The following is a 26,473-nucleotide window of genomic DNA, read 5'->3' as shown; positions in this document are numbered from 1 at the left end:
AGCTAGCCAGTGCATATCTCTTCCTTCGTCTCTCCCCGAACTCGGCTAAAATCAAAAACAAAAACAAATTATGTTAAATTATGATTCCCAAAGTTACAACAATTCAAAATAAACAGAACTTTCCTCTCATAAAAATAGTACTTTTTTTCTCATGAACCGTTCAAAGAGGATAACAGGTTAAGTCATTTTAAGTTGAATTCTTTTTTTTTTTTTTTTTTTTTTTTTTTTTAAAAGTCGGGTCGAGTTAACAGGGTTCGAGTCCAATTTTTCCAAGTCAACATTATATCATCATGTAAAATTGCTGGTTTTTGATAATGTTGATTTTGTTGTATCATTCACGTAGTATTTCTGGCTTATAGTAATCAAATTGTTGTTGTAAGGGCTGTTTTTGGATCCTAGGCCCAAAAGATAAAAGGACTAAAACCCAAAGAGCCCAATACAAAGAATTTGTAGAGAGTGGGTTGAAAACTAGGTTTCAATGAGTTAGACAACGCTCACAATAGATTAAAAATTGAAGTAAAATAAAGAAAAATAGATTTTATGTGAAGAAATCCTTCCTCGGCAAAGTCCGAGGATAGTAGTTCTTGAATATATTTCTCTTGGACTTGATTATAGTTACAGTTCTCAGTGCTACAATCATTTTTCTTTCTACAGATTCTTAGATGCCCCTCTATAATGGTGTCTTTCTTTCTTATATCCCCCTCTTCTGATTCATCTCCACCCTCCACGTGTAGGCCAAATAGCTTGTTTTGATCCCTGTCCCCTTGGCACCTTCCTCAAGTCTTTGGAGGTAGTTGTAAGGCTGCATATTACTGTTCAGGTATCACCTCCACATTAATGCGACCAGAGAGTTAGTTACAGAGCATTTAATGCGGTGGTAGCAGCTTTCCTTTAGATATTTCTTAGCCTCTCTTTGTCCTATTCCCTCCTGATGTTTATCCTTACCAGTAGAATTGTTTTGAGCGTTGCTCTTTATGGCAGGTCAACCTTTCTAACCTCTACTTTGTTAAGCCGAGGAGGCCTTTCTCCTCGGATTGCCTTCTCAAATCCTCATGACCATAATCCATCTATAACTCACTAACTCGTACTTTGTCGTAAATCTATACCTGTCCTCGAATAGGGCCCACGGCCCAATATACACTCCTGGGCCCTTCATCCCTACAATTGTTATTGTTTATGTGGTCTAAGAGAATTTAATAATACAATGTGGGAAATAATTATGGAATGTATTTCACATATTTTAAGGTTTCTTTTTCTCCTTCAATTTTCACTCGTTGCTAGTTTGTTGTGTGGATGTCATTGGATCAAACTTTAATCCAGTAATGGTTTGAAAATTTTTCTTATGGTAACAGTAAAATTTGAATTTTTTATTATTTAATTTTTAGAATTAGTAAAATTTTTATTCAGATGCTAAATGGCAAATTATAGGCTTAGTGGATGTGTTTTGTTAATTGTGTGCATTTAACCCACCAACTTGATAAATTGACCCAATTCAATCTTAGGTTTTGGTTTGGTTTTTAACAGGTTGGTAGGTTGGTTCGGGTTTGGATTGTCAATATCTTTAACCAAAGTAAATAGACCAAACTCATGCTATTAGTAGTTTAACAAATACATGTACTTAAAGTTAATTAGTGTGACTGTTTTTGGATTTCGCAACTAAATTTTAAAATTTTCATTTGATTAGTGTGACTATTTTTTAACTAATTTTTATTTTAGTATTTTGAATCTTAGTTTTGATGAAATTGAAATACTAGATCCAATTATGTATGCTGGAATAAATTATTGAACAGTAAGCATAAATAGTTGAATAAAAATTTCATGTTTTTTTTAAGATCCAACACAATGTATGTACAAGTTGAGATGAGATTAATTAAGCTGTCAACATTAAAAAATATTATCCATAAAAAAAAAATTTAAGAACATTAAAAAGACTGTCAACAATATATGTGCAAGTTGAGATATGGTTAAGCTCAAATATAAATTTGAAAGTAAGACCTAATTTAATTGAGAGTAAACATATACTATATAGAGATTACAAGACCAACGCCAACATAATTGGATTTTGGGTTCTTCTAATAATGATGATATGGTGAAGCTCGAGATTTGATTAAGATAGTGTAGTCTTTTGTTAACCATATTCACGAGGAAATTGGAGTAACTGTTACTCAATTCCTATCACTCTTTTTTGGTGTAATTTCAAAGTGGCCTCCCAAAAGTGTGGCCCACATGCAATGAAATTAGAGAGATACCCCACATCCACCGTCGGATCCAAATCTGGACGCCCTTGCCACGTCACACATTCGTGGTAACTACAAAATCCCTCTCGAAAACAGTTATTTCTGTCTTCAATGTTTAGACACAAACAGTTATTTCTTTTTTCAGCAAAAAAAAAAAAAAACAGTTATTTTCTTATCAAAAAAAAAAAAAAAAAAAACAGTTATTTCTTTGTCTTCAATGTTGTGAGAGAGAGAGAGAGAGAACAGTTATTTCTTTGTCTTCAATGTTGAAAGAGAGAGATTCCATGTAAAAATGATGTTTCACCAATCACAATCGCACGTACTATTTAAACAAAAATTGTGATAAAATGTGTTATTATAGGAGAACAATAAAATGCTAATGTTGAATCACTTTAATAAAATTTAAAACTATAATCACTACTATGTTAAATACTATAATAAATATAAAGATATATTAAATTTCACAACTTACTAATTTATGCCGTTGTGAATAGTGCGTCTATATTAATTTGTGTGACTCACTACTTTTCTTCAATCACTTACAATTGTATAAATTAACGGGTTGTAAATTGAGTGCCGTTGTGTTGATAGTTATATTGTTGTAAATATTAATCTCATCCACGTGTACGGATTTGATAAGTTTCAGATATGTAAATTTATTAATTTACTAATTGGCTAAAGGATATCTTATTTATTTATTTTTGGTTGCAAAATATAGTACCAAAAAATAATCACAGGTAGGAGACAGATCACATGCAGATCACGTGTGTGGAAAATTGAAAATAAATGGTGATGCATCCATCTTGACCGACACGCCATGCATGTCAACATGTGGGAGGCACGTGAAAGGCTCATTTTGTCCTCAATTAATTCTGGAACAATTATTTACACAATTTTTATCGCAACTTACTATATGGTGAGTGGTGATTGGTGAAGGTATGAACTTATATGAATCTATTATTATTATTTTTTACCACTCATAACTTGTCACATGATGAATTATGACAAAAATTGTAAATTTTGTTATAATTTTAACTTTTTTTTTTTTCTTCTTTTTTTTTTTCTCCCTTCTAGTACAAGCCTATTAGACTATTACCTTCCCCGGATAGAAATAGAATAGTAGGCTACTATTAGTTAAGACTATAAGAATAAGAGGACAAATATATGCTTCTCAGAGGTGATAGGACCATCAGTAAATATGACCACTGACCTGCCTAGTTGAAAATTCACTTTGATTTGTAGCAGCCTATGGTTGGAACTTGGAAGCTTGTGTGGAAAAACTCTTCCTTGTGAAATAAGAACGAGATTTTAGAATTTTCATATAAAAACTTTTGTCCTTTCTTTGGGGGGGGGGGGGGGGGGCGGGCGTTGGGTGGGTGGGGGGTTGGTTTGGGCCTCAAAAGCCCAAAGCAGGACTTTAGTCCACCCCAAAGAGCCTTTGAACTCACAGCCAAGCCCACCATTTATAGGCCCACTAGGATTGGTTTGATAGGGCATCTTGACCGAAAGTGAGTTGCGGCTTAAACTTCATGGAGGACCCTTGATCTCCTTAATGGACGTCTAGTTGCTAGACTTTACTCGGTTATCGACCTCAAGTGACCATAACGGTCAACTTTTCTGAAGGTAATATAGTTGCCTTTTTGAGGACATCTTCTCCTTAACTGGTCGATTGGTACAATTCTCCTTAAAAAGCCCTAATTCCCTTGCATATCAACAATTATTGCACACCACTAATCATCAATTGTATTTGACATGACTGAACCTATCCCTTGTGTAGTTATGATTGCAATTTTGGGGGTGCTATCTTGGCACCCATCCTCCCAACCTACCAAAAATATTAATCACTTGCTTGTCAAGAAACCTGATTTTAGGGAACCATTTCAGCCAAATCCAAGTCATCTTTGCCTTATAAATAACTAAGGTATGCAACTCTTCAACTACTATTACCATGTTATTTTACACTTTTGTGTTAACTTAACCATCAAAGCATTCTTGATCAAACCCCCACCAGTTGATCCTAACTGTACTGAAGATTATTTTTTTTCTTTGTAGAGAATTGAATCTTTGATTAGAGCTACTCAGGTTGAATCTCATTAAACATTCTTGTTATAGTTTCATCTTTCTTAAATCACCCGCTTCTATTATTAAGAAAATACAAAAACCAAAATTAGAGCGAGTCAATAGTCTCATTCTATTACTTCTTGTTGATCAATCATTACTACAATTGTTGGTTTATTATGGCATTACAATTATTATTTTCTCGCCATTATTATTGTTAACACCACTATCACCAACAAGGTCCTAAGACTATCCACCAGTCCACCACATTCTATTACTATCATCTTCTTTGACAATCCATGATTCATATTCCTCCCAAATTCGAAAACTTAGTAGAAAAGAAAAGTGCAATGGAGATAAAGTTGGCTACGAATGAAGGTACTCATAAGCCTATACAGGCTTTGAAAGAAGAAAAAGCCCAAAAACATTGGTAAAGTGCGAGTGTGCAATGGATAGCAAGTGCAGAAAGAAAACAAGTACAGGTAGAGTAGAGTTATATATACGCACTACTTTGGAGACACTGCTATTGTATTTGTGAGAAGCTATGTAAGAAAGAACATGCTTTGTCTTTGACTCACATCCACGTTCATATTATTAAAGGCTGTTGGTCCCAAAAGAATAATTAAAAAGGTTCCTTTGTTGATAGAAACATTGTCCCAAAGATGTAGTAGTTGTAAAGCACGAGATATGGAGGCCGATTCGCTGCTTGTTGGTCTGTCCACCTACAATACATAAGAGCGGCCAAACAGGTTCGCATGCACGAGCCAGCATGATCCAGAAAAATCCAGATCAACAGCTAAAAAAGTGAGGGAAAGGTTTAGAAAATCGCACCCCTACGCTTTATTGGATAATTAGCCCATATTTATCTTATTGCACACTCATTATACACAAATTTTTAATTTAAATTAAATCATACTTTCAAAACGTAAAATTCGATTTATTTCAAAGAAAAATAATTGTTCTGGAAGACTGTGTTGAAAGGGTCAAATTCTCTATGATAACAAAATTATTAAAGGAATAAGGCCTAAAGAAAAATTTCAGAGAGAAGCAGACAAGGTGTGGTGCTGTTCCCCTCCTATCCTATGGTCACAAAAGAATAAGTATTAAGTAGACGATGGAATAACACCACCAAGTTTTGTAGTTTTGTGCGCAAAGCCTTGACGGCGTCTTAATGCTTTGTTCGCTACTGTTTGGATATGACATGGAATGTCGAAATTTGTTGGTCAAAGAATCATTAAAGTCTTAATCTGTAAGTATAAAATTTTACTAGGACAATTCCCAAGATACATTAACTTGGGAAATGCCTAAGAAATCTGACTCTAACTCGATTTTATTGGATTGAGATCCGATGCCATGCATGCAATCTGACTCAACTCAATTTTTATACTATTAACTTTTAGATCTCACATGGTTGTGGAAATTTCTTAGTCCAGGACTCCAGATTCTAATCCAATTTTACTGGCAGAAAAATACTATTCAAAGCTCAAACCGACATATTTTCAGTATCCTAAAAATACTGCACAACTTATTTTCATAATTTTTGTTTTCAACTAAAAATAAGGTTAGTGGTTATTGATTTTCTTACAAGAGCCTACTATGATATCACTTTATTGTTTATCTTTGTTAATTTTAATTTGCAACTACAGCAATTGCAAAAACAATTGGGCGAAGAAAGCTAAGTAGGTAGACTTATTAATATGGACAGTAGAAGTGAAATATTATTATTTTTTTAATAATTATTTTATTGAGAAAAGAAAAGCTTATGTACAGCAATGTATGCATAAACTTTCCTAAAATTTTCAACAGAGAAATAAAAGTAAGAGAGATTATGAAATCTACAACAGAATACTTTTCAAGACAACTACAACAACTTATGAAAAACGAATTTTCCAACAATACAATTGAAATCTCCACACTATCCAGAGTGCAATTATTCCTCACCCTCCATATCTTCACATAAGACAATACAGCTATCTTTGCTAAGGAGTGTAACATGAGTACAACAACAATCTTCTACCCAAAAACCACGTCTACTCAAAACATTTTGGCCTATATATGTTGACCAAAGACTTGGCTGCAAAAGTTAAGATTCACAAGATGTCGAAAGATCAGTCGGTGTTGTTTTTTGCCGGCAGTTTAGTTTAAACAACGTATGAAATAAAATAGTCTTGTATAATCTTCTACGTATTAGTTTTGACTGTTGCCAAATGCTACTTTAAGCAGGTAGTTGTACACATCCTGGTATGGTTTTCATGGGCTCCTCTTATTCATGCTTGTTGACAAATGTTGCTTCAAGCAGGTAGTTGTACTGTACACATCCTGGTATGGTTTTCATGGGCTCCTCTTATTCATGCTTGGTCGCGGTCGGTATGTTTACAAAGCCCATACCTAATCTAATCGTAGTGCTAGTGTGCATGTGCCAGAATTGCAAAAGTCAGACTAAGCAGTCCCAATTGTAGTAGTTCATACAATCTTTGAAAAGCATTGATTGCGTGAATATGCATTCAAAATATGGGTCCGGAATGAGCATATAGTATGAAATTTCACTAGAAAGTACTACAAATATTCTTCCCCTGAGGTAACAATCAGAAAATTGAAGTTAACAAAACCTTTTCATGCTTACCATGGAAAATTCACTCTCTTTGGGTTTACTTGAGCAATCAGACAACAGAACTGCAAAGCAGTCAAGCCTCTAGGAACTCATAGGTGCAGTCCAATAACATAAAAGGGCTTGCATGCTATGGGGGCCAAGCTTATAGAAGGCCTTCAAGAGCCTATAGAAAAAGAATCCACATAAGAAGTGGGGGAAACAAAAGGCAAAAATGTGCCCCCTTCAAAGAGGAAGATCAATGGCACAGTGGCAAACTAAACCAAAAACCAGATATTCCATGTGTCTTAATACTTTCTTATCAATTTTCAATTCTACAAATATGCAACTACAAAAAACTCAGTCCTTGGTATGATGACAAGCATCTTCTACCAAAAAACAGGGGGGGAGGGGGGAGGGATAAAACTAACCTACCAATCACCTCTCCTAGACCTTGCAAAAGTTTATGCATTGGGTACAACCTTTTTACAAATATGCATCTACAAGTACATGTCATTGCATGTTAGGATTGAGGCTTTGCCAGCTTGAGTTACAGTGACCTTGTAACTTCATGGAAATGCTAATTAACGATTTCCAAGCCATAGGCTATATTTCCCATTTCTTTCCTGATTTTTCTCATTGCACTCCCAATCAGACAGCATGGCAGCCACTCATTGCCAACAGAAGTTAAAGCAACCGAGAGTTTCACATTCACCACAGGAAAAGAGAAAGGAAATAGCTTGATGGCTGCCATTTATTCGAAAATTCAACAAACTTTTAGAAGAAACATGATTTAAGAAAAACTTCATTGTGAAGTCTCATCATTTACCCCATCTTGAGGAGCCTCATCCTGTGGCAACTTGGATTCAAAATTTTCTTCTTCCAATAGTGTAACTCTATCTGAATCACCATCAGTCCTAGCTTGCTTGTTTGACTCATTTGGTTTTTCAGCTCTAGTATCTTCAAGTTCTTTTGTTTCTTCTGGATGCTGTTGTTTCTGAGATTCTGAGTTGGATGAAGCAAGAGGTGACTCGTTGGGTTTTACAGCTCTAGTATCTTCAGGTTCCTTTGTGGCTTCTGGATGCTGTTGTTTCTGAGATTGTGAATTGGATGAAGCAAGAGGAGTGACACCCAACCCTTTGGCAAGACTAACATACTTGAAAACAAGTTGCTTGTAATTATTTAGCAGGTCCTCTACATCGTTGACTGTTAGATCACCAACACTGGCAAAAACATATGGATAATCCCGAAAGACTTGCCTTACCATATCCTCCTTCAAAAGCATGGTTGCCCCTTTATTCTCCAAATCCGAGAGGGATGGAATTTTTGTTAACTGATCTTCTGCAAATGGGACCTCCTTACTTCGGGATTTTGATTCAGACGATTTGGGTTGTATTGTGGAGTCCTTATCCTTATAAACATTCAAAGATTGATGTTTGAATTCCATTGGTTCTGCTCTAGATATGTCTCCTCCAAATCTATAATCACTTTGATCAGATTGACCATCAAAATCAGACGATATCCCAGACAGAAGTGCTCGAGCAGTTTCCATGTTACTTTCAAACTCGGTTTCATCCATTGAAAGGGCCTTTGCATTAATGTTTGAAATGAAGGACTCAGCAGAAAGCATGTTGGTAAAAAAATATGCTGCTTCTGCAACTAAGCGAGATTGACTCCTGTATCTTTGTATATACAACAGATTTGAGTGCAGTTGTGGAGGGTTTGCCTGCATAATATTGTCAATGCAATTGTAAGTACAACATTCTAAATGCCACATTTCAAGGGCCATTAACCAACAGTGATCTTATGAATCATGGAAGCTACTAGTTCGCAAAGCATTATTGATACTAAATCAGGCTTTGTGCCCTTTGATATTTTGAACTTTCCACCTTCCGCATCCTCTCCCCCTGAAATGGATAGTTTAAAGGGACACTTCATTTCGTGATATCATGAGACATAATTAATGTCTTTGATTGTATCACCATAGTAGAATCACTTCTATAACTTTATCATCATTGAATTCTAACTTTTGAAAGAATAGGAAGACATAAAATATATAACCAAAAAAAATCTGAAGGAAAATGTTTCAAGACCCATCTATGGTGGTTAATGAGTAGAAAATTTATAGGAGTACTGGAGTAGAAAGCAAACAGCCAAAAAAAGAAAATATACCTGAAAATATATCAGGACTGAGTGGTAGTAGTACTGATATTAATGAAAATATCAGGAATTAGATTAGCTAACTTTCTAATATCCAAAATTTTTAAATGGGGTTTTATTTTTAAATGCAACTTTAGAAAGCATAGCATCTTTAGGATAAAGACGTGCAGGCACATAGACATCGAGGTCCTGTCACCAAGCCAATTGGATCAGAACATGACATTATAAATGTTTTTGTGTGTGTATCTATCTATCTATCTATATATATAGTCAAATTGAAGTAATATATAAATAATCAGCTTGATAATGGGGGTGTGATAAACCTCTATTAGGTTTGAAGTTCAAAGTTGTATATATAAAATTTTCATATTTTTAAATTAATTTGTAAAATAAAAATTATATATGTATGTTTTATTCATTTAGTATAATTCTTGGTGAAGGTTTTGAGTAACTACTCGGATGTTTGGGTTCAAATCCTCCTACATGCAATTGTAAAACATTTTCCACAAAACCTTAAGAAAGGAGACCATAGTCAAAGGGGTCAACAGAGGTAAGACCAGACCAAAATAAAGACTAATCTGCAGTTCATTCAACCAGTCCAACCAGATGGTCCTGTCTGGTTTCTGTAACTTCGACAGATTTCACATATTTCTTGTCCCCATGTCATAACCTATTTTCAAGATTTTACTATCTCCCATGTCCATGCTTCAAAGTCAATGATTATGAGAGTAAGCAACAATCAACATAAAGAATCCAAAACAGACTGAAGATACTAATTTTAGTGTTGAACACAAATACCCTATATCTGGAACCAATTGTAAGATTCTCTCTCTCTTCTGGATATATAACTGTATGGTTACAACAGGTAAATCATGTAATGGTATATATTTAATCTCACCTTTATAGTAACATAAATCAGAACAGGAAGAAATTCATCAGCTCCAGGCACGTCTTCTGAAGAAATAGAAGCATGAAGCAGCAAGTTACCGATAACCTTGCAACAATTGAGGATACAAACAAGCTTGTCTCGTGGTGCCTTGTACATGTTGATCTTCTGCAGTTCTTTCTGTGCAAGCTGCCAAAACAGAGCAAGAGATGCAGGTAAGACCCCCAAAATAAACCCCTACTCCAGTTTCCAAATACAACTAAGTGGGCAAGAAAGTGCATGGGAATAGAAACCAGTTTGTTAGCCATTTGTGGTTTCACGTCCCACAATTTAAAGGGTGTTCCATTATGCACTTCTGTAATGGATATAACAGATCTTGTATTCATGATCTAATCAACATGCCTCGTTTGATATGATTCAGCCAACATTTTTTATATTGGGAACTAGCAGTCACCGAAAGATATAAAATGGAAGGACCAATATGAAGCCAGTGATTCTGTTTAATTGGCAAATACTCGACACTCAGTACGCCATTTGTGGAATCAACATGGTAACAAATAATGATGTATAACTTCAACAATGGTAAATTTGTAATGACATCATTATCCCATAATTGGTACTCACAAATATAGTAACATCTTTTTTTTTCCTTGATCGGTAAGGTTACACATTTACTTGTTGGGCCTTTAAACCACAACCTCATTCTCCACCTTGCTCTTCCAAGGTGCCACAAGACAGAATTGCACCCTAAGTTTTCTGCCTTGTGATGGCACTAAGTATGCCTACTTAGTCACAGCCAACACCCAACACTCACATAAAGGGACACTATAACAATTTGTGTGAATCAAGTAAACACAACATAAACAAGCATGCACATCAAACACACAAAGCATATGGAAAACCTTCCAACCTTTTATTATTTGGACTCAAAGCACAGATGAAACACTAAAAGCTTTTCCTCACCAAAACCTCCCTTAGCCTAATCACAAAAACAATGCTTACTAACCCAAAGAGTGTTACAATGTTTCCCCACAATGAACACTCTGGTTTTTGCCTCATACATAAATTTACATGTTGTCGACACCCCCAACAGCATATGTTTATTATGCACAGGAAATAACTATCCCTTGACTTGCAACCATATCACAGGAGCAGTCTTCAGGACAAACTGCCCTGTTGTCTTGGAGCCTTTACCCTGCTATTAGCACATCAAAAAAGTTCGCATAGCATGCCATTGCTTGATAACTGCCACAACATGCTACTGCCACCTGTTAGACACGTGCACAACCTATGCACATGTTCCAGCCCACCACAGACCTTGCTCTTCCATGGCAGCCCCAAAGCTTTGCCAACATGCTTCCTTAGTCTGTGCACCACCATGTGCCAGTGCCATGTTCTAGTCTAACCACACATCACCACCCATATGCAAATTCAACCTTTCTTGGCCATGCAAACCACAACCCAATTTCATGTACACTAAACCATCATGCTACATTCAGGCAGCAGTCACACAGGCCACACACTGCATGACAACCTACCCAAGACTAAATCCACACAAGGCTACCATGGTTCATCCTACTGCACTTGCTGCCCACAACACATGCATGGCTTGCAACCTGCCAAGCCATGACCACAAACCATTGCCTTTGCAAAGCCACTATCACACTAACATTATGCCAACTCGTGTATTCATGCACTACAATAAGGCAACACGGCCTATTATTATCTCAAGGAACCTTACACAGCCCATGGCATGCCTCCCTCATGCCCATAAGTTTGTGTGGCTGACATGGATGCAAGGTGCCACCACATGCAGCTACCCTTCTCAACCATTAAGGGTCTTTTTTTTTTTTTCTTTTTTCATATAATTTAATAGTTGGGAGTGGGCAGATTTGCACACTGGACGTCTTTGTTGGAAACACCAGGAGGTCTAGCACATTGGGAGCAGCTGCCATTTAAGCTAGAGCTCACTAGCCACAAATATAGTGAAATCTACATAATAAGTGCAATAAAAACCAACAAATTAGTTGTATCACACTTTACAGGTACTGAATTTATATGGGAGCAAGTTACAATCTCTTCCTGTCACTTCATTTGGTTTTTTCATGCTAAAGAAAAGATCCTCACTTTAAGGAGGATCCTCAACACCTTGAGTTTCAATTTAGTAGAAATAGATAGCCCCAAGTTAAGGATTGAAGTTTAACAAGCCTATATATGCTCTCAATCATAGTTATAAATATAATACCATATTAACCACAATATTCCGCATTGGTATATTCCATACGCTTAACCCCTTGATACGTACTGGTTTAAATATCAGGGTGTTTCATCCTATACCGTTGTTTCAGCCGGCATAAAATCATACTTTTTTTTTGGTAATTTTTTTAGCATGGAAGAATTTCTTTTGAATTGAGAAAACATAAGTTCTTCTTAATTTGATGATGAGTTAGATGGAGTTATTTTGAGTTCATGAGTTAGATGAAAGAAAAAGATGGGACAGCTTTTTAGGCTTTACTAGAAATGTCATTGATGATGGCTTTAGAATAGGGTATTGGCATGATCTGTGGAATGGTGACACTATCCTTATTGAGATTTATTCTAGCCTTTTCCTTATTGCTAAGGATAGAGATACTATGGCGGCAGATTATTTAGAGAACAGTAATGGGTGCTTTCATAGGAACCTGTTATTCATCAGATAGGTGTATAATCAGGAATTAGAAGATACGGTTCAGTTACAGGATGACCTACACACAAAAGAGTTATGTCGCCAGGAGGAAGACACATTAGAATAGATCCCTCAAAGACACAAGGACTTAAAGTGGAGTTATTATAAAGCACTAAGAGGAGGAATGATTTTTATTCCTCGGAAGTTTTTTTTTTTAAGGTATTCATTGTCAGAGTATTTTGGAAAGTTTGTGTTCCATCAAGGCTGGCTTTTTAGGTAAGATCATTATGGATTGGTGCTTTAGGAAGCAAGGGTTGATCATTATGGATTGGTGCTTTATGTGCAAAAGCCAGGAAAAGAGTGTGTCTCATCGTTTCCTCCAATGTAGGGAGGCTTGGGAAATGTGGTCTCTGATTTTTTGCTTGTTTGGTGTGTCCCTGGTAATGCCTTCTTCTGTGTTGGAATTATTATCTTGTTGAAAGAAAAATTTTGGTAAGAGAAGGGATCGGGAGATTTGGAACATTGTTCCTCTGTGTATAATGCAGTGTTGCTGGAGACAGATATGCTTGATGCTTTGAGGGGCAAGAGAAGCATATGGTGAAGTTAAAGTATTCAGTCATGAAGATTTTCTATGACTGTACTTCAACTTCCCTGGCTTATTCCACTGTGGACTTTCTTGAGTTCTCGGACTATTTTTAAAAAATATATATATACTTTCATTTTATTTTTTTGGGCTTCTCCTTTGTATACCTCACCGTGTACTAGAGCTCCCTTTGGCGCTTTTTCTTTTGAAGGATTTTCATTACTTTGCTCTTAAAAGAAAAAAAAAAAAAAAAAAGGTCAATCAAGCTCAGAATTGAGGAAGATGAAGTAATAAATCATAGGCAGAAAATAATCCAAAAGAAATAATGGGGAAAGGGATATTTTGTGCCATAATGCCCAGTTTGGATGGAGGGGAAGGGAGGGGGAGTGGAGAGAAGTAGAGTAGAGTTGGCCGGAAATTAGCTCCATCCAAACTGGCCATAACTGATATGCAACTACATGGTAAAGTATTAATTTTAGTACAACAAATATAGCAGTCAATCTATACCAAAGATGGAAACCGTAATTTATTAGTTAAAACATACAGTACTGGCATAAACTGGGAAAAATCTCAATTCATATACTTGTCCAAAATACTATTATGGAAACTAAATTTCAAAATGCTATTTAGGCTTTTTTTTTTTTTTTTTTTTTTAAATGGTTGTATCTAGTGCACAAATTTTCACTTTTGAGGGGTTTAGGAGAGGTGAATGGTAAGCAGCCTTACCTCCTCCCCCTTTTTTGGATAGGTTGATTTCCATTTATTTAGATATAAAACTGATACTAAAATAAAGTTTTATTTGAAAAAAGAATATACCCCTTAGGATGGAGAGGGGTTAACTATAACAAATCATCTTGGACAAAAGAACAAAACAATTTGACACAGATGGAAAACTTAAAAAGCAATTAGTCACAAAACTTTCGTAGGGAAAGAATAGCTATGTGCTTATTTTTGTCTATATGCAAAGCCACTTATATAAGCTTGTATGTGCAATAACTAGCACATTTATTTGTCCGCATGCTGAAGAACTATGAAAGCTACGCCTTACAGTGGAATTAGAGTTAGAAGGACAGGAAATAGACAGTACATATACAATACCAGAGTGTGTCTTGTTGGATCCCAAACCTAAAATCATTGAAGACATTTTGGACTATGGGAAAAAGAAAAAGATCTAAAAATGCCTTGCTTCACACACAAACATGCCAAGAATGTCACTCCAAGGATGCAAACATGCGAACAGACACGGAGTATTGAATAGAATCTATACTTACTAGCCATGATGTTTCATTCTGAAAGTTCCGTTTAATATCCAAATTTTCTGGCCGAATGAATTGTTGAATCAAAGCCATCTTCTCAGAAAGTTGGTGATCAAGTTTTACATCATCTGGATGTGAAGCAAATACACGAGTAAATAACTTTGTCATGACATACTTCTCCAGTCCCTGCATTTGCAATAAAGCCCAGAGGTAACAAATCATTTTAGGAAGAAGTATGATCCTATAACAAAATACATTATGAAAAAACACACCCAAGAAAAAAAGGAGATAAAAGAATAAAATTACCAAAAAAATTAAAAATACATAAAATTCATTCGAACAAATGATGTACAGTTCAGTAAGTCTGAAGTACCCAGTTTCTTACTACTTTGATGATATGCTAACTATTGCACACACGATCCCATAAATAATTGCACCAACAAATGGGAAAATATCAGACATTTTGGGCAAAAGGCCAAAAACTCGAGCAGTCTCTTGAAAACTTGCTTCAGATATAAAACTTTGAGTATTTAGAGATGCTTTCGTTATTCCCAATAAGATAGTTCGGTAACAGATCTCTTCTTCCAAAGCGCGCCCTGCTTGTTCTGCCCGCAACAATTCAATTAGTTCTCCGGGTGAAAAAACATTAGACATTCAGTTATCCTTAGCTCCAAAACTTATAGTTTAGGTGGCAAAATTAACGAAATAAATACATCTTGATTCTTGACCAAATGACATTATTTTGGTTCATTTTGGATGAAATCATAATCCATCCTACTACCCTACAATGCAAGTACCAAAGATAAAGTTGCTTAGCATACTCAGAGAAGAAGAGAATAGAATTAAGGTCATTTCTGATTTCTGAACCAGTTGCTAATTCCAGGCACAAGAGAAAGATTCCTGCAGTATACATCAGGTGTCCTGGGTCACACCCTCTCCATATGCTACATTTTTTTTTTGATAAGTAATAAAGATGTATATTCAAGAACACTACCTCATGCAGAAAGTCATAAGGCAGAGATAAAAAATTACAGAAAAAGAAGATAAAAAGCAGAAAGTAAAGATACTAATTACAAAGAAGAGAGCTAAGAAACATAAGGAGAGAATCACTAGAGGTGAGTCCCCAAGCCCTAGACCAGTCAAAAAGGGAGCCACTAAAAGAAGCCTATAGCTGGTCATCAAAACTTTCCATGTCCTCAAACGTCCTCCAATTTCACTCCCTCCAAAGACACCACATTAAGCACAGCAAAGTTAAATTCCAAATGCCAGTTGAATGCTTTCCAGGCCAATTCCACCAACCAAAGAGAGTATCCACAACTGATCTTGGCAAGACCCAAGAAATCCCAAAAGATCTAAACACCAAACTCCACAACCGGTAAGCCTTACCACAATGTAGTAGCAAATGATCCACCGTCTCCCTATTACAACGACACATAATGTTGCCTCTAAATACTAATTGTTGATCTCAAAGAGTACACGGTATCAAGGGTCGTAAAGTTGCCTCTAAATCAAAATTACAGTTCAAACTTCAAAAAATCACAACAGAGAAAAATACAAAGGAAAAAAAAAAAATTTAAATGAGCTTTTTTTTAATGTTAATGTACTTTATTACAAAAAATAATATAGCAAGAAAGAAGAAGAGAAAAGGAAAAGCTGGTCATATATGTAGGATGGGGTAATCACTGAGAAAACCAACCAAAAAAGGAGTTAGAAAAAGCTTCCATGGCCTTAATTCTACTGAGACTCCCACAGACTCACAGTCACCTGCCCGTCTGCCTGTATATTATACTCATTAGAGTTTTGTACAGAGGTGGTGTTTTGGTCTGGTGCATGGTGTGTACGTTTACTGATCATAACAGTGATCACAGGCACCTTAGTATCGTTAAAGAAAGGTTATATGCTAGTTGTTTCTATCAGAATTTGCTTCCTTTTTATCTATGTATCTTCCACTCATTTTCCAGAGCTCTACTGCCAAAACTAGGAAGTCAGAGATGCTCACCTTGTGTTTCAGCTCATAAAGACGTAAACTAACTCTAGAATAGTAAACAGTTCCTACTTATTTTAAAGAAAAATACAATTAAGAGTGAGAAAGAGTTGCTAGGGTTTTGAGCTTTTAAAATCTTTACTTAACCAGCCTGTGTAAAGTTCTTCAGATGTTTCAATTTGAAGTTTTGAACTCATCAAGTAATTCCTGTATAGTGTATATGGCTTTCTTACTATGACGTTTGGTAAATAATAATACCCTTTGCAACTATAACATAAATCCCTGTAGAGAAAAGAAACGTGGGAATTTCAGAGGATCAAAACTGATTATGAACTATCAGAAATTTTTTTTTTTTTTTTTTTTATAATTCAGTAAGAAGTCTTATTGTGATACAAAGACCTACACAACAGGAGTCTATTTCCCAACAGAAAACAGACCTTTTTACAACGCAGACATTTCAATTTTTCTTTTGTTTTCTTTAGTTAAATTTGAACCTAATCCAACACCCACCCACCCTAATACCATCTTAGCCAAAGGCCTGAGGCCTAGGAGCCTAGAAATTAAATTTTAACTTGGTAGCTTTAACTGAGGCTAAATTAATATTTTTTTTATGACTACTTTGCAACCTTCATTGCAGACATACTGGGCTCATTTGTTCTATTAGAGCCATTATATTGGCCTTCCCTGTACACACTCTAAGAAGATAAGCAGTGTCATAACCCCAAATACAGAAGTTAGATATTATTTATTTATAAAGTAACATAAATCAGAAATTATATCTAGAGTCATATAGCCTTCTTTCTCCATCCCTTTATGTCTTTATTTCTTCTTTGCTTGAGCTATAATTTTAACGCAATACTTCTGGAAAGAATAAGCGCGTGCAATGTGCAAAGTTAAGGGTCATGACTCTATGCAATCAGGTAGATTGTTTGCATTGTATGGTAAAGCCTGCCATGCGAATCAAAAAAAGGGAGAGGAGGGGGGAGGAGGGGGGGGGGAGGGGGGGGGAGGGGAGCAAAGCCAGCTGTGAATGTAAGGGAAAATGCTAGTTGGTTTGGTAGCTTTCTCAGAACTAGTTTATTTTCAAGATTTCAAAAACTTATGTTAGTTGTTGTTGTTAATAATAATTATTTAAGATAACCAACCTTTAGTCCCAAAATTTTGGGTTTAGCTATGAATCATCAACAGACTAGTCAAGGTCAATCACATGTATTCTTTTCTACCATTCTATTCTATTCAAAATCATACTCTATATTACTTACTTAATTGACATATTCTTTTTGCTATTTCTATTAATGTTATTTTTTATCTTCCTCTTACCTTTTTTTGTTTCCTTAACTTAAATTAACTAACTTTTTATCATTGGTGCATTAATCGTTCTTCTTTGAACATGACCAAACCATCTAATGCAACTCTCCCTCTTCTTTGTTTCTACTTTTACTAAACTTACATTCCATGTACTTTTTTTTAAAGTATTATTATTATCAGTAAGCATTTATGTTAGTTTCATGAATATCCAAACTAAAGTGACATAGACAGTAAAATGTAAGTTGAAAAGTATCTACAATCAATCTTCTATGGTGATGTCACCTCAACAACTACAATTACCTCTTGGCGAAATTCCCATAAGGACCAAAAAGAGAATTGTTTTTTGGTCATTTCAATCAAGATTCTTGGATTGACTATTGCACAATATAGTAAATTTTTATCTTTTTGAAGACCTTTTCAGTAACCTATAAATAGTATTGTTCTGTAATATGGTCAGGTAGAAAAGATGTGTTCCACCAAAAAAAGAAATAGGACATCATAATAAAACAACCATGCTATCAAAGTGTGGAAATACTAGGTAAGCGTCCAGTAACTCACTTCACCAGCACTCTCCAGCTCCTCCTCTGAGCAACCAGCCCAGAGTGGGTGAGCCCTGAAAGCTACTTCCATCTTGGCAAAGAACTCCTGTACTGAAGCACCGTCCCTCTCTGGATCAGGAGCATTGTTTGAAAAGGAGACAATAAAACTGCCATATGGAACACGTCACATTCAAAACATTGCACATGACTGTTTTGTAAAAGGAAATGTATTTTCATCTCACCAACCAAAATATGCAGAAGGAAAGAACCATTTTAGGTAAATAAATATATAAACAAAGACATGGCAAATCTTTTATGGAACGGCTATCGAGAATTCTAGTCATCATGACTCCATGAGCTTCTATGAGCTCTCTTCCTCTCTAGGTTCCTCCCACATATAACGACTCACATGCCTAGTCAATGGATAGAATACTTAAATGAATATAACATTTGATGAAAGATCGTACACGCTCAATCAACATTTAAAATTATTTCTCCTTTGAATATGTTTGACTAGCACAATTCTCAAACTTTTATAAAAGAGTGTGACCAAACTCAGATGCTCCATATGATTTCCATTATGTGTCTTTTTCATTTTCAGTGCTTGAAATTCAATAGTTTAGGGGAAGTATCTTCACGCAATCTATTTTACAGTCTCTAATTGCAAAGGAATTCATAACAGAAGATGGCTCAGCCGAAAATATAACTCCCCCATAAAATGTACGTAAGGTCAACTTAGGAATTCTACATCCATTGCCTAGAAATCCTTTTGATACATCATACATACCATAGTAATAAATAAATGCTCCCCGATCAGCTTCCCTATATATTCACCAATTAACACTTCATTTATATTTGCATGTATATATATATATATATATATTTATATATATACAGCAACAACAAAGCCTTAGGCCCAAATTTTTTGGGGTCGACGATCAAGTTTTAAAAACTTTTCGAAATAATATTTTAGAAATCTCACCATTGGATTACAGATTCCTTTTGTTCTTAACATGCACATCAAATTTCGTGTTAATTGAATCAAAAAATCATGCTTTGAGTATAATTTTAAAGTACCAAAAAAAAAAAAAAAAAAACTTGAAATTAAAACATTTTATAGATGAAATAGGTATTGGTCTGTAATTGCCATGATATTTTTGCAAACATTTGATAGATAATAAGATAGCTAAGCTAATGATCTATACTTCATAAACTCATGCTAAATTGAAATTGAAATTCTAAGTCGTAAGTTAAAATAGCTTAGCTAGTCCAAGTCCTGAGACACACTGGCGTGTTGGCTTGGCTATACTAGAGCATGCATTTTGGATCATTTATGAATTTGATGGAATTGAATGGAAGTAACAGTGAGAGAGTGAAAGTGAAAGTACCTTTTGATGGATTTGACGAAATCGGCGGCGGAGGGTTGTCGCATGCGATCCAGAAAATCGTGCAAACCTAAGAACCCGTCGGAGTTCTCCATTTAACCACCACCGTCACCGCCACCGTCCGATTACTGTCAAACTCGGATTCCGGAGTCTCTCTCTCTCTCTCTTTCTCTCTTGAGGTGGACCGTGGACGAGACTCTAAGAAAAGAAATAATACGTAGTCCGTACTCCGTAATAATAATGGTGTAGTTTTTGGAGAAAAATAAAAATAAATTTAAAAGTTCTGATTAACGTTTAAAAATTAATCACGCTTCCGATTGAATTGCTAAGGCCCAAGACCAACTGGCAAAGTGGGCCAAGCCCAAGACCAACTGGCGGTTTTTTTTTTTTTTGGGTTAAACAAAAACTAGGATAATTCATTTATTAAATTACTATTTGTGCGTCTCATACTACTTTTTGTCTCAGTTTTATATTAAATAATTTAAATTTTTGATTTTTAAAAATAAACTAACTTTTAGTTTTTTGTCTCAAGCAAATAAGCAATTTTCAAACGAATATTAGTCAATGTTGATACCACATCCCAGACAAATCTAAATTAAGCAAAGAGAAAGAAAAAAAAACCCTTGCCTTAAATTACAATTATAGTTAGCTTAGTAGAATTGTGTAACATCACAATGTAATAAACCTGTTAAAAATACTTGTTAAAAATTCAAATTAAACACTCTTATTTCTAAATTATATGGCAAATGCCGCAAATCCAAACGTATATAGAGGTGGTCCTTCAGAAAAACTCATGCTTGATGGACAAGTCCAAGCTAGTAAGTACATAAACTCGGTCCGCCACAATCGTGCATTAAGTTAATCTTAAGTCTGTGCAAGGATATTCAATAATTCAATTTTTTTTTTAAGTCAAGGAAATTAGGAATCCCACCCAACTCAGAACCTGCATATATGATGGGTTTCTTTCTTTTTTTTCTCTTGATGATTTTCATCACAAAACTTGAAAATTGGAATTACAATCACACAATATGGTGTTGCAGCAAAATCAATGCGATTTTTGTATTTCACTACACAAAGTAAAACCAGTTCAACCAAACGTCAATAATACATGTAATTTACTTCTGCTAACGGGGGCTACATTATACTACCCCCCCACCCCCCCAAAAAAACCCCTATCTTGAGATATCTGACAAGTATTGATGTAACTGAACTGCTAAAAGTTTGAATGAACAGCGTATGGACTTGAATGTCATAAATATATGCACAACTTTCACCACTTTAATGCTCTGAACTGCCTGTGTCTATGTTGTTGAACCTGGTTTATAAATTTTCCAAAACCTTGTCTGTGTAAGGACCTTCTTGAATTGATTTAATATACAGCGCTCCAAACAGCGCCATCTCCTTCACCACACTTCGAGTGAACAAACTTGATCTTCTCCACTGACTTGCAGATTCCGCTGCAGCTCCAATCAAATGACGCAACGCAAACATTACCTGCCTCTGCCTTCCACTCACAATCTGCAACAATGGGGCATTAATTTCAGTTAAGAAGAGAGAAAACACAGCTATTAGTTTACACCGATGTCCATAAACACCTCATGCATGAAAGAGAGGTGACTTGCATTTAGAAACCAAAATCTAAAGACCCCAACATTTAAACATCCAACCCAAGATGCAATAAGTATTAAGTAGTAAGAACTTCCAAAGGACTTTCTGGCAAAATCAAAGCTCAGATTGGTATAACAATGTTAATTATCTTGTGGTGTATCATCTAGTAGCAGTAAACTAGTGCCCCACCTCTTTTTTAGTTCTGAAAATTATACTCTCTTTTTTTCCCCTTTGTGTATTCTCTAATTACAAATATCTTTTAAAAGCAGTACCTGGTGGTGTTCCACAGCACATATTGTGGTCATCAATGTGCTCAACTTCAAGACCAATAAACCATGAACCAAGTGACACATCTTCGTTGGCATACTTATGCAATATAGGCCTGCAATCACAATCAACACCTCTCATAACTTTATGTGTATTTCACAAAGAAGAATGCTTGTATGTGAAAATGTTCCAAATTTAAACACTACTACACCAAAAAGTCTTGCCGTTCCCAGGAAAATATAGACCCATAAACAGGTCTCTTTTGACTAGATTCAATACTCTTGGGCACATTGTTTTTATTTTGGGCCAATACAAAGTCTTCTAAACGCTCAAAATTTTATGTCAATTTCAACTAGTGAACATAATTTTTAAGTTTCAATGAAATTTTCAAAATATCTTTTTGACCTAGGCAAAGACCAAATATAGTGTGCTTTTGGCAACACTTATTTTTGTCAATTTATTTTACTATTTAGCTTATTTTTACTACTATTCATAGGTCCCACTGCACTTTTTGATACTATTCATGGGTCTTACGGTATTATTTCAGTTAATTTTACCTTTATCTACAATACTTTCAGCAAAAAATTTTCAGTTTCAGCAAAATAAACAAATCCCAAACAAACCCATAGTGTCAAAATTGTCATTCCAGTTTCAATGAAATCATCAGAATATCTTTTTGACTAGAGAAAAACATATAAGATAGTGTCCAAATTTCAAAATAATTTCATGCTTTAACAGGTAAAAAAAAATCAAGTTATTGGTTATCTCAGAACAAAAGCTCTAAACATAAAATCTATGAAGATGAGGTCCATGACCCTTAATATAGCAGCTCACAGGGTACCAAATTAGGCACTTCCTATAGGAAACCTTACTGGTTGATGGAGATGTATGTGGCTAGATCCTTTGAGATTGCATATATCTGCCCAGTTGCATGTCGGAAGTATTTATTCCCCTCTTCCCCAAATTTCCAGTACTCCGGTTCGTGATATTTGACATCCCTAAAAAAAAGGAACTTAAAATGTCAACATAACACTACAGTGATAGGGCAGAAACAAAGGGAATGGTAATATTTTCATTCAACATATAATCTGGAGAAGTATTACGATCGAGAAAGAACAGGTCCAGATTTCATGCACCCAATGTAGACTCTAGGTTTTGAACGGTGACGGGCAAGAGTTGTAGCTAGCATACCTACAAATGTAAGACATGTAAGAAACTCAACCAAAGCAAGGGTGAAATAATATTTTCTTTCCTATAACACAACAGAGATGTTGAGGCCGTGCGTACCCAAATTGACATGGACATCATCATCCACTTTGACATAGAAGTCAGCATCCCATTTTGCAACTGCAGTTGCAAAGAAAATCTTTGTTTTTGAAGACAGCTCATGATACCCTTCAACATGCTCCTACAACATAATGGAACGTATTGAAAGTTTGTTACCCTTTTCATGGCAGAATGTCTTACATATTTAATACACAACTTTATGTACATCTTTTTACCAGCCTAAGAAAGTCTTTGTGCAGAGACTCTTCTAAATCAATAGCTCGATCTAAAATGCTGTTGGCTGTTGCACTGAACCAATCATCCAAATATCAATCAGTTCAATTCCATTTAAAGCAAAAGAATTTTTTTTTTCATTGAGTAAAAGCAACAAAGAAACAATGACAATATGATACTTAAATTGAATGTTCAGAAAAAGCATGAGCCCAAATGTTATATCACAGCATACACTACAGAGATTCTGCAAAGAAATTTCAACCATAATTTCTGATGTCAAAAATCAAAATGTGATTTTATAACTAAATTGATGAAGCATGCTATGCTGAACAGGCTCCCAAAAAATGGGCAGTTTGATTGTCCAGGACTGGGAGACACCAAAATGACTCTGATACAGAATAATTGACTTGATTGGTTAACAAGTTACACAACTAGTCTGAAACCAAAATTGTTTTTTTTTTTTTTAATAAGTAGTGTGAAACCAATTATGTTACTGACAAAAAGAACCAGCAGCGGAAGAACTACATACTACAAACTGTAAAGAGATTATTATATGGCAAATGTCACAAATGATGGATCCTATAGATGCAAATGCAGTCATCATGAATTACCATGTCATATTCTGTGGCATGGTCTAAGGTTATATGATTTAAATATAGTTATTTCAGTAAAAGGCTTTGTTACAGCAGAGCAGAGCAGCTTACATTCAGGTTAAATGACTGAAGGTTAAAGCAAATGTAGCAGAGATCAGTGAAAAGAATGGATAGCTAACAGTTTGCTTCATGCAAACCTATTGTGTTTTAGCAACAAAATGATGAGAAGACGGGAAAAAATGGTGTAAATTATTAAGGCTAATGTGGAAGCTGCTCTTTAGATGCTTCAAATACAGGTAGAATTCGAGCAAGTATTGCTATCAATCCAAACTAAGATATTCAGGGACCATCAACGCAAGAAAGAAAGAGCAAAAAAAAAAATGTGCAGATACATCAAGCCTTCTTGATGCTGCCCACAATACAGTGAATTTGTAAGGCACCAAAAGTTTCAAAAGGTTAGGCAGGCAAGTTCATAAATTGGTGAACAGTTTATGCAGAGTACACTTCAGAAATCTAGTCATGCACTAACCAATACTCATAATTACATTTAAAAAGGGAGCAGAGCTAGTGGATAGCTAATCTTGTCTCAAATTTGCTCCTAAAAATATATAATTATGAAGCAACCAAGAATTCATTAGTATTGTTGCCCATACTTGTTTTAGTCATCATTAAGAACTGCAAAAGGAGTGATTCCATTGATCGAAATACTTCATAATAACCTCATAAATATCTCTTCTGCTCAGGAATTAAAGTCTTCCTGGACATGAAGTCATGGTGACATACAAAAGCATTATCAAGCCATTTCTGCTTTCCGTTAAGTTTTTACATTTGCAAGGATTATAACATGGAGAAAAGAAATCCAAAATGTTAATTGACTGAGAAATTAAATTTCTCTGGAACTTTTATTGAACCAAATTGAATTTTAAAATAAAATATATATATATATATATTATTGGATTTTTTGGCATGAAAATACTCAAAGAGATTCCATTAACCCCATTATTTCAAATCCTATAGAGAGCGGACTGAAATCAAGAAGCATATGATCAATCCAGCTTCCAAAGCATACCAAAAGTTTCTTTTGCTCAGGGATATCTATTATAGAGCTAGTGCTTACAAAAAGGAACCAAACAAGCAAGTAATTTACCTGTGGCCAATCATGAACCGGACCACAATTCCCTTCTCACGCTCCAATTGGACAAGCTTTTCACCTAATCAAAATAAAAACACAGACATTCTTAACAAGTGAACCTACAACAATAAACAAATGTCACTCAGAACACAAAACTATCACTTTTGCAGGATAAAAAATGTGATTAGTAGCCAGCCTTTCCGACAATAATAATATGATGTAACAATTACCCTGGGGCATCCAAGTCATTCTAACCGAATCACGCCGCTTCCTACTACTGAAAGCAGTGTTGATTCCAATAACTACGAACGCTTTCTTCCTTGGTGCGCCATTTTGAGGCAAAAAAGAGGTGGCAGCAGAGCCATCAGATATCCCCATTTCCCGAGAACTCCGAGTTGTTGATAACTCCTTGTTGAGCATTGAAATCTGCTTGTCTAGAGATCTAACAAGCCTCCAAAAAATTCCCACAAAAGCGTCCAAATTATTAACACAAAGTAATGAAGAGCTTTCATAATTGTTAACCAAAAAAAAAAAAAAAAAAAAATTCAAGGAAACTAAGAAACTAAGACAATTGCTAGTTAATTTGAACTCACTGAACTGCGTCTTGGGTTTTGTGAATACTCTCCATTACATCGCTATTCGGTGCCGGTTTCTGATTTTAATTAAAAACCAATCCCAAATAAATAAAAATATACTAATGTAAAACAATGAAAATTCAAATACAAAATACAACTTTCAAAAAATAAAAAAATGGGGCTGAGAATTTTTTTTATTGTAAATAAATAAATATACCGTTTTAGTATTGCAATCGTCGGCGACAGTTGGTAACTCCTGTTCCTGTCGACGGTGAGACATGAGCTGACCGTTGGATTCGGGTGGGGCCCACATCCTGTGCAACCAACGATCCGAAGTCACAATCTCGTCGGCTTTCGAAAACAACAATAACAAACTACAACTACAACCCAAATAAACCTTAAAATAATCAAAACCAAACTGACTCTATTTTTTTCAAACTATGAAACATGTAAATACTAAATATTAGTCCAAAAAAAAAAAAAAAAACTATGAACCTGCTTGTGATGAGAACGCCAAGAACGAAGGAAGCGATGCAAATAATGGGTATCCATTTGGCTGAGATTCTACCAGAACCAGAGTTCCGGTTCTTCATTTTCTGTGTGTGTTTTTGTAAGAGACAGAGAGAGAGTGACACGAAGCTAAGAAACGAGGAAGATGTGTTGGGTTTATAATCAAAGTCTATTTAAACAAGTTTGAGGCTGATTGTTGTTTTGGTTTTTTATTATTATTTAGTTTAGGCGCGTTGTTGTTGTTGCCTTTGGAAGGTTTGGACCGTGAAAGTTAGGCAATTATTATATGCGGCCATTGAAAACTCAATGCCATGACCATAAAAAAATAATAATAATAATAAATAATAATATTTTTGTCCTATAGTAATGTCCACGCCAGTCACGGCACGAGTCAAGACCCCTCTTTTGGGCTTTTTGGACTATAATCGTGGAAACCCAAATTGTTTGACTTTGCTTAAATGGAATGGTTTAAAATACTACTGTATTACTTTCCTCTTTAATTTTTTGCAGGAATTTCGTTCTTTTTCCCTAAACCATTATAAATATTATATTTATCCCATTTGCCAATTTCAAAAGAATTATTGTAAAATAAAAAAATTCTTCATCAACTATTTGGAAAAAAAAAAATTATTTAACATAT

At 35.2% G+C, this 26,473-nt stretch overlaps 2 protein-coding genes across 6 annotated transcripts; both read right to left on the bottom strand.

Moving 5' to 3' along the window:
* Positions 1–7,161: 7,161 nt before the first annotated feature.
* On the bottom strand, positions 7,162–19,848 carry LOC126707988 (vacuolar protein sorting-associated protein 9A-like). 2 transcript variants are annotated; one of them, XM_050407771.1, is made up of 5 exons: positions 19,652–19,848; positions 18,283–18,430; positions 14,448–14,618; positions 9,941–10,117; positions 7,162–8,608 (listed from the first exon to the last, which is right to left on the bottom strand). In XM_050407771.1, the coding sequence occupies exons 1-5, from the start codon at positions 19,741–19,743 to the stop codon at positions 7,688–7,690; spliced, it is 1,509 nt and encodes a 502-aa protein (XP_050263728.1). In that variant the 5' UTR covers positions 19,744–19,848; the 3' UTR covers positions 7,162–7,687. The 2 variants fall into 2 exon arrangements, with proteins under 2 accessions (XP_050263728.1, XP_050263729.1); XM_050407772.1 differs by lacking the exon at positions 18,283–18,430 and having other exon boundaries at positions 19,652–19,778.
* An 834-nt stretch (positions 19,849–20,682) lies between these two features.
* LOC126709315 (beta-1,3-galactosyltransferase 7) lies at positions 20,683–26,049 on the bottom strand. Of its 4 annotated transcripts, none has more exons than XM_050409513.1 (11): positions 25,819–26,049; positions 25,541–25,703; positions 25,342–25,400; positions 24,979–25,199; positions 24,764–24,827; positions 23,026–23,098; positions 22,811–22,931; positions 22,627–22,714; positions 22,396–22,521; positions 21,529–21,638; positions 20,683–21,166 (listed from the first exon to the last, which is right to left on the bottom strand). In XM_050409513.1, the coding sequence occupies exons 1-11, from the start codon at positions 25,914–25,916 to the stop codon at positions 21,018–21,020; spliced, it is 1,272 nt and encodes a 423-aa protein (XP_050265470.1). In that variant the 5' UTR covers positions 25,917–26,049; the 3' UTR covers positions 20,683–21,017. The 4 variants fall into 4 exon arrangements, with proteins under 4 accessions (XP_050265470.1, XP_050265471.1, XP_050265472.1 ...); XM_050409514.1 differs by having other exon boundaries at positions 24,979–25,190; XM_050409515.1 differs by having other exon boundaries at positions 25,541–25,637; positions 25,819–26,048.
* Positions 26,050–26,473: the final 424 nt, after the last annotated feature.

This window comes from Quercus robur, chromosome 12 (assembly GCF_932294415.1).
Source record: "Quercus robur chromosome 12, dhQueRobu3.1, whole genome shotgun sequence".
Classification (NCBI taxonomy): domain Eukaryota; kingdom Viridiplantae; phylum Streptophyta; class Magnoliopsida; order Fagales; family Fagaceae; genus Quercus; species Quercus robur.
Note: the sequence above shows the minus strand (reverse complement) of the source record. Positions and strands in the feature narration are given on the sequence as shown.

What these genes read in the sequence shown, in the direction of transcription:
- LOC126709315 (XM_050409513.1), bottom strand. Translation starts at nt 25,916, where the DNA reads ATGAAGAACCGGAACTCTGGTTCTGGTAGAATCTCAGCCAAATGGATA. An exon ending in GGACCTGTTCTTTCTCGATC is followed by an intron (nt 22,522 to 22,626) that starts GTAATACTTCTC and finishes CCTTTTTTTTAG; the next exon opens with GGATGTCAAATATCACGAAC. An exon ending in ACATACATCTCCATCAACCA is followed by an intron (nt 21,639 to 22,395) that starts GTAAGGTTTCCT and finishes TTGTGATTGCAG; the next exon opens with GCCTATATTGCATAAGTATG.
- LOC126707988 (XM_050407771.1), bottom strand. Translation starts at nt 19,743, where the DNA reads ATGGAGAACTCCGACGGGTTCTTAGGTTTGCACGATTTTCTGGATCGC. An exon ending in AGAATGAAACATCATGGCTA is followed by an intron (nt 10,118 to 14,447) that starts GTAAGTATAGAT and finishes CTGTTTTGGCAG; the next exon opens with CTTGCACAGAAAGAACTGCA. An exon ending in TGATTTATGTTACTATAAAG is followed by an intron (nt 8,609 to 9,940) that starts GTGAGATTAAAT and finishes AATATTATGCAG; the next exon opens with GCAAACCCTCCACAACTGCA.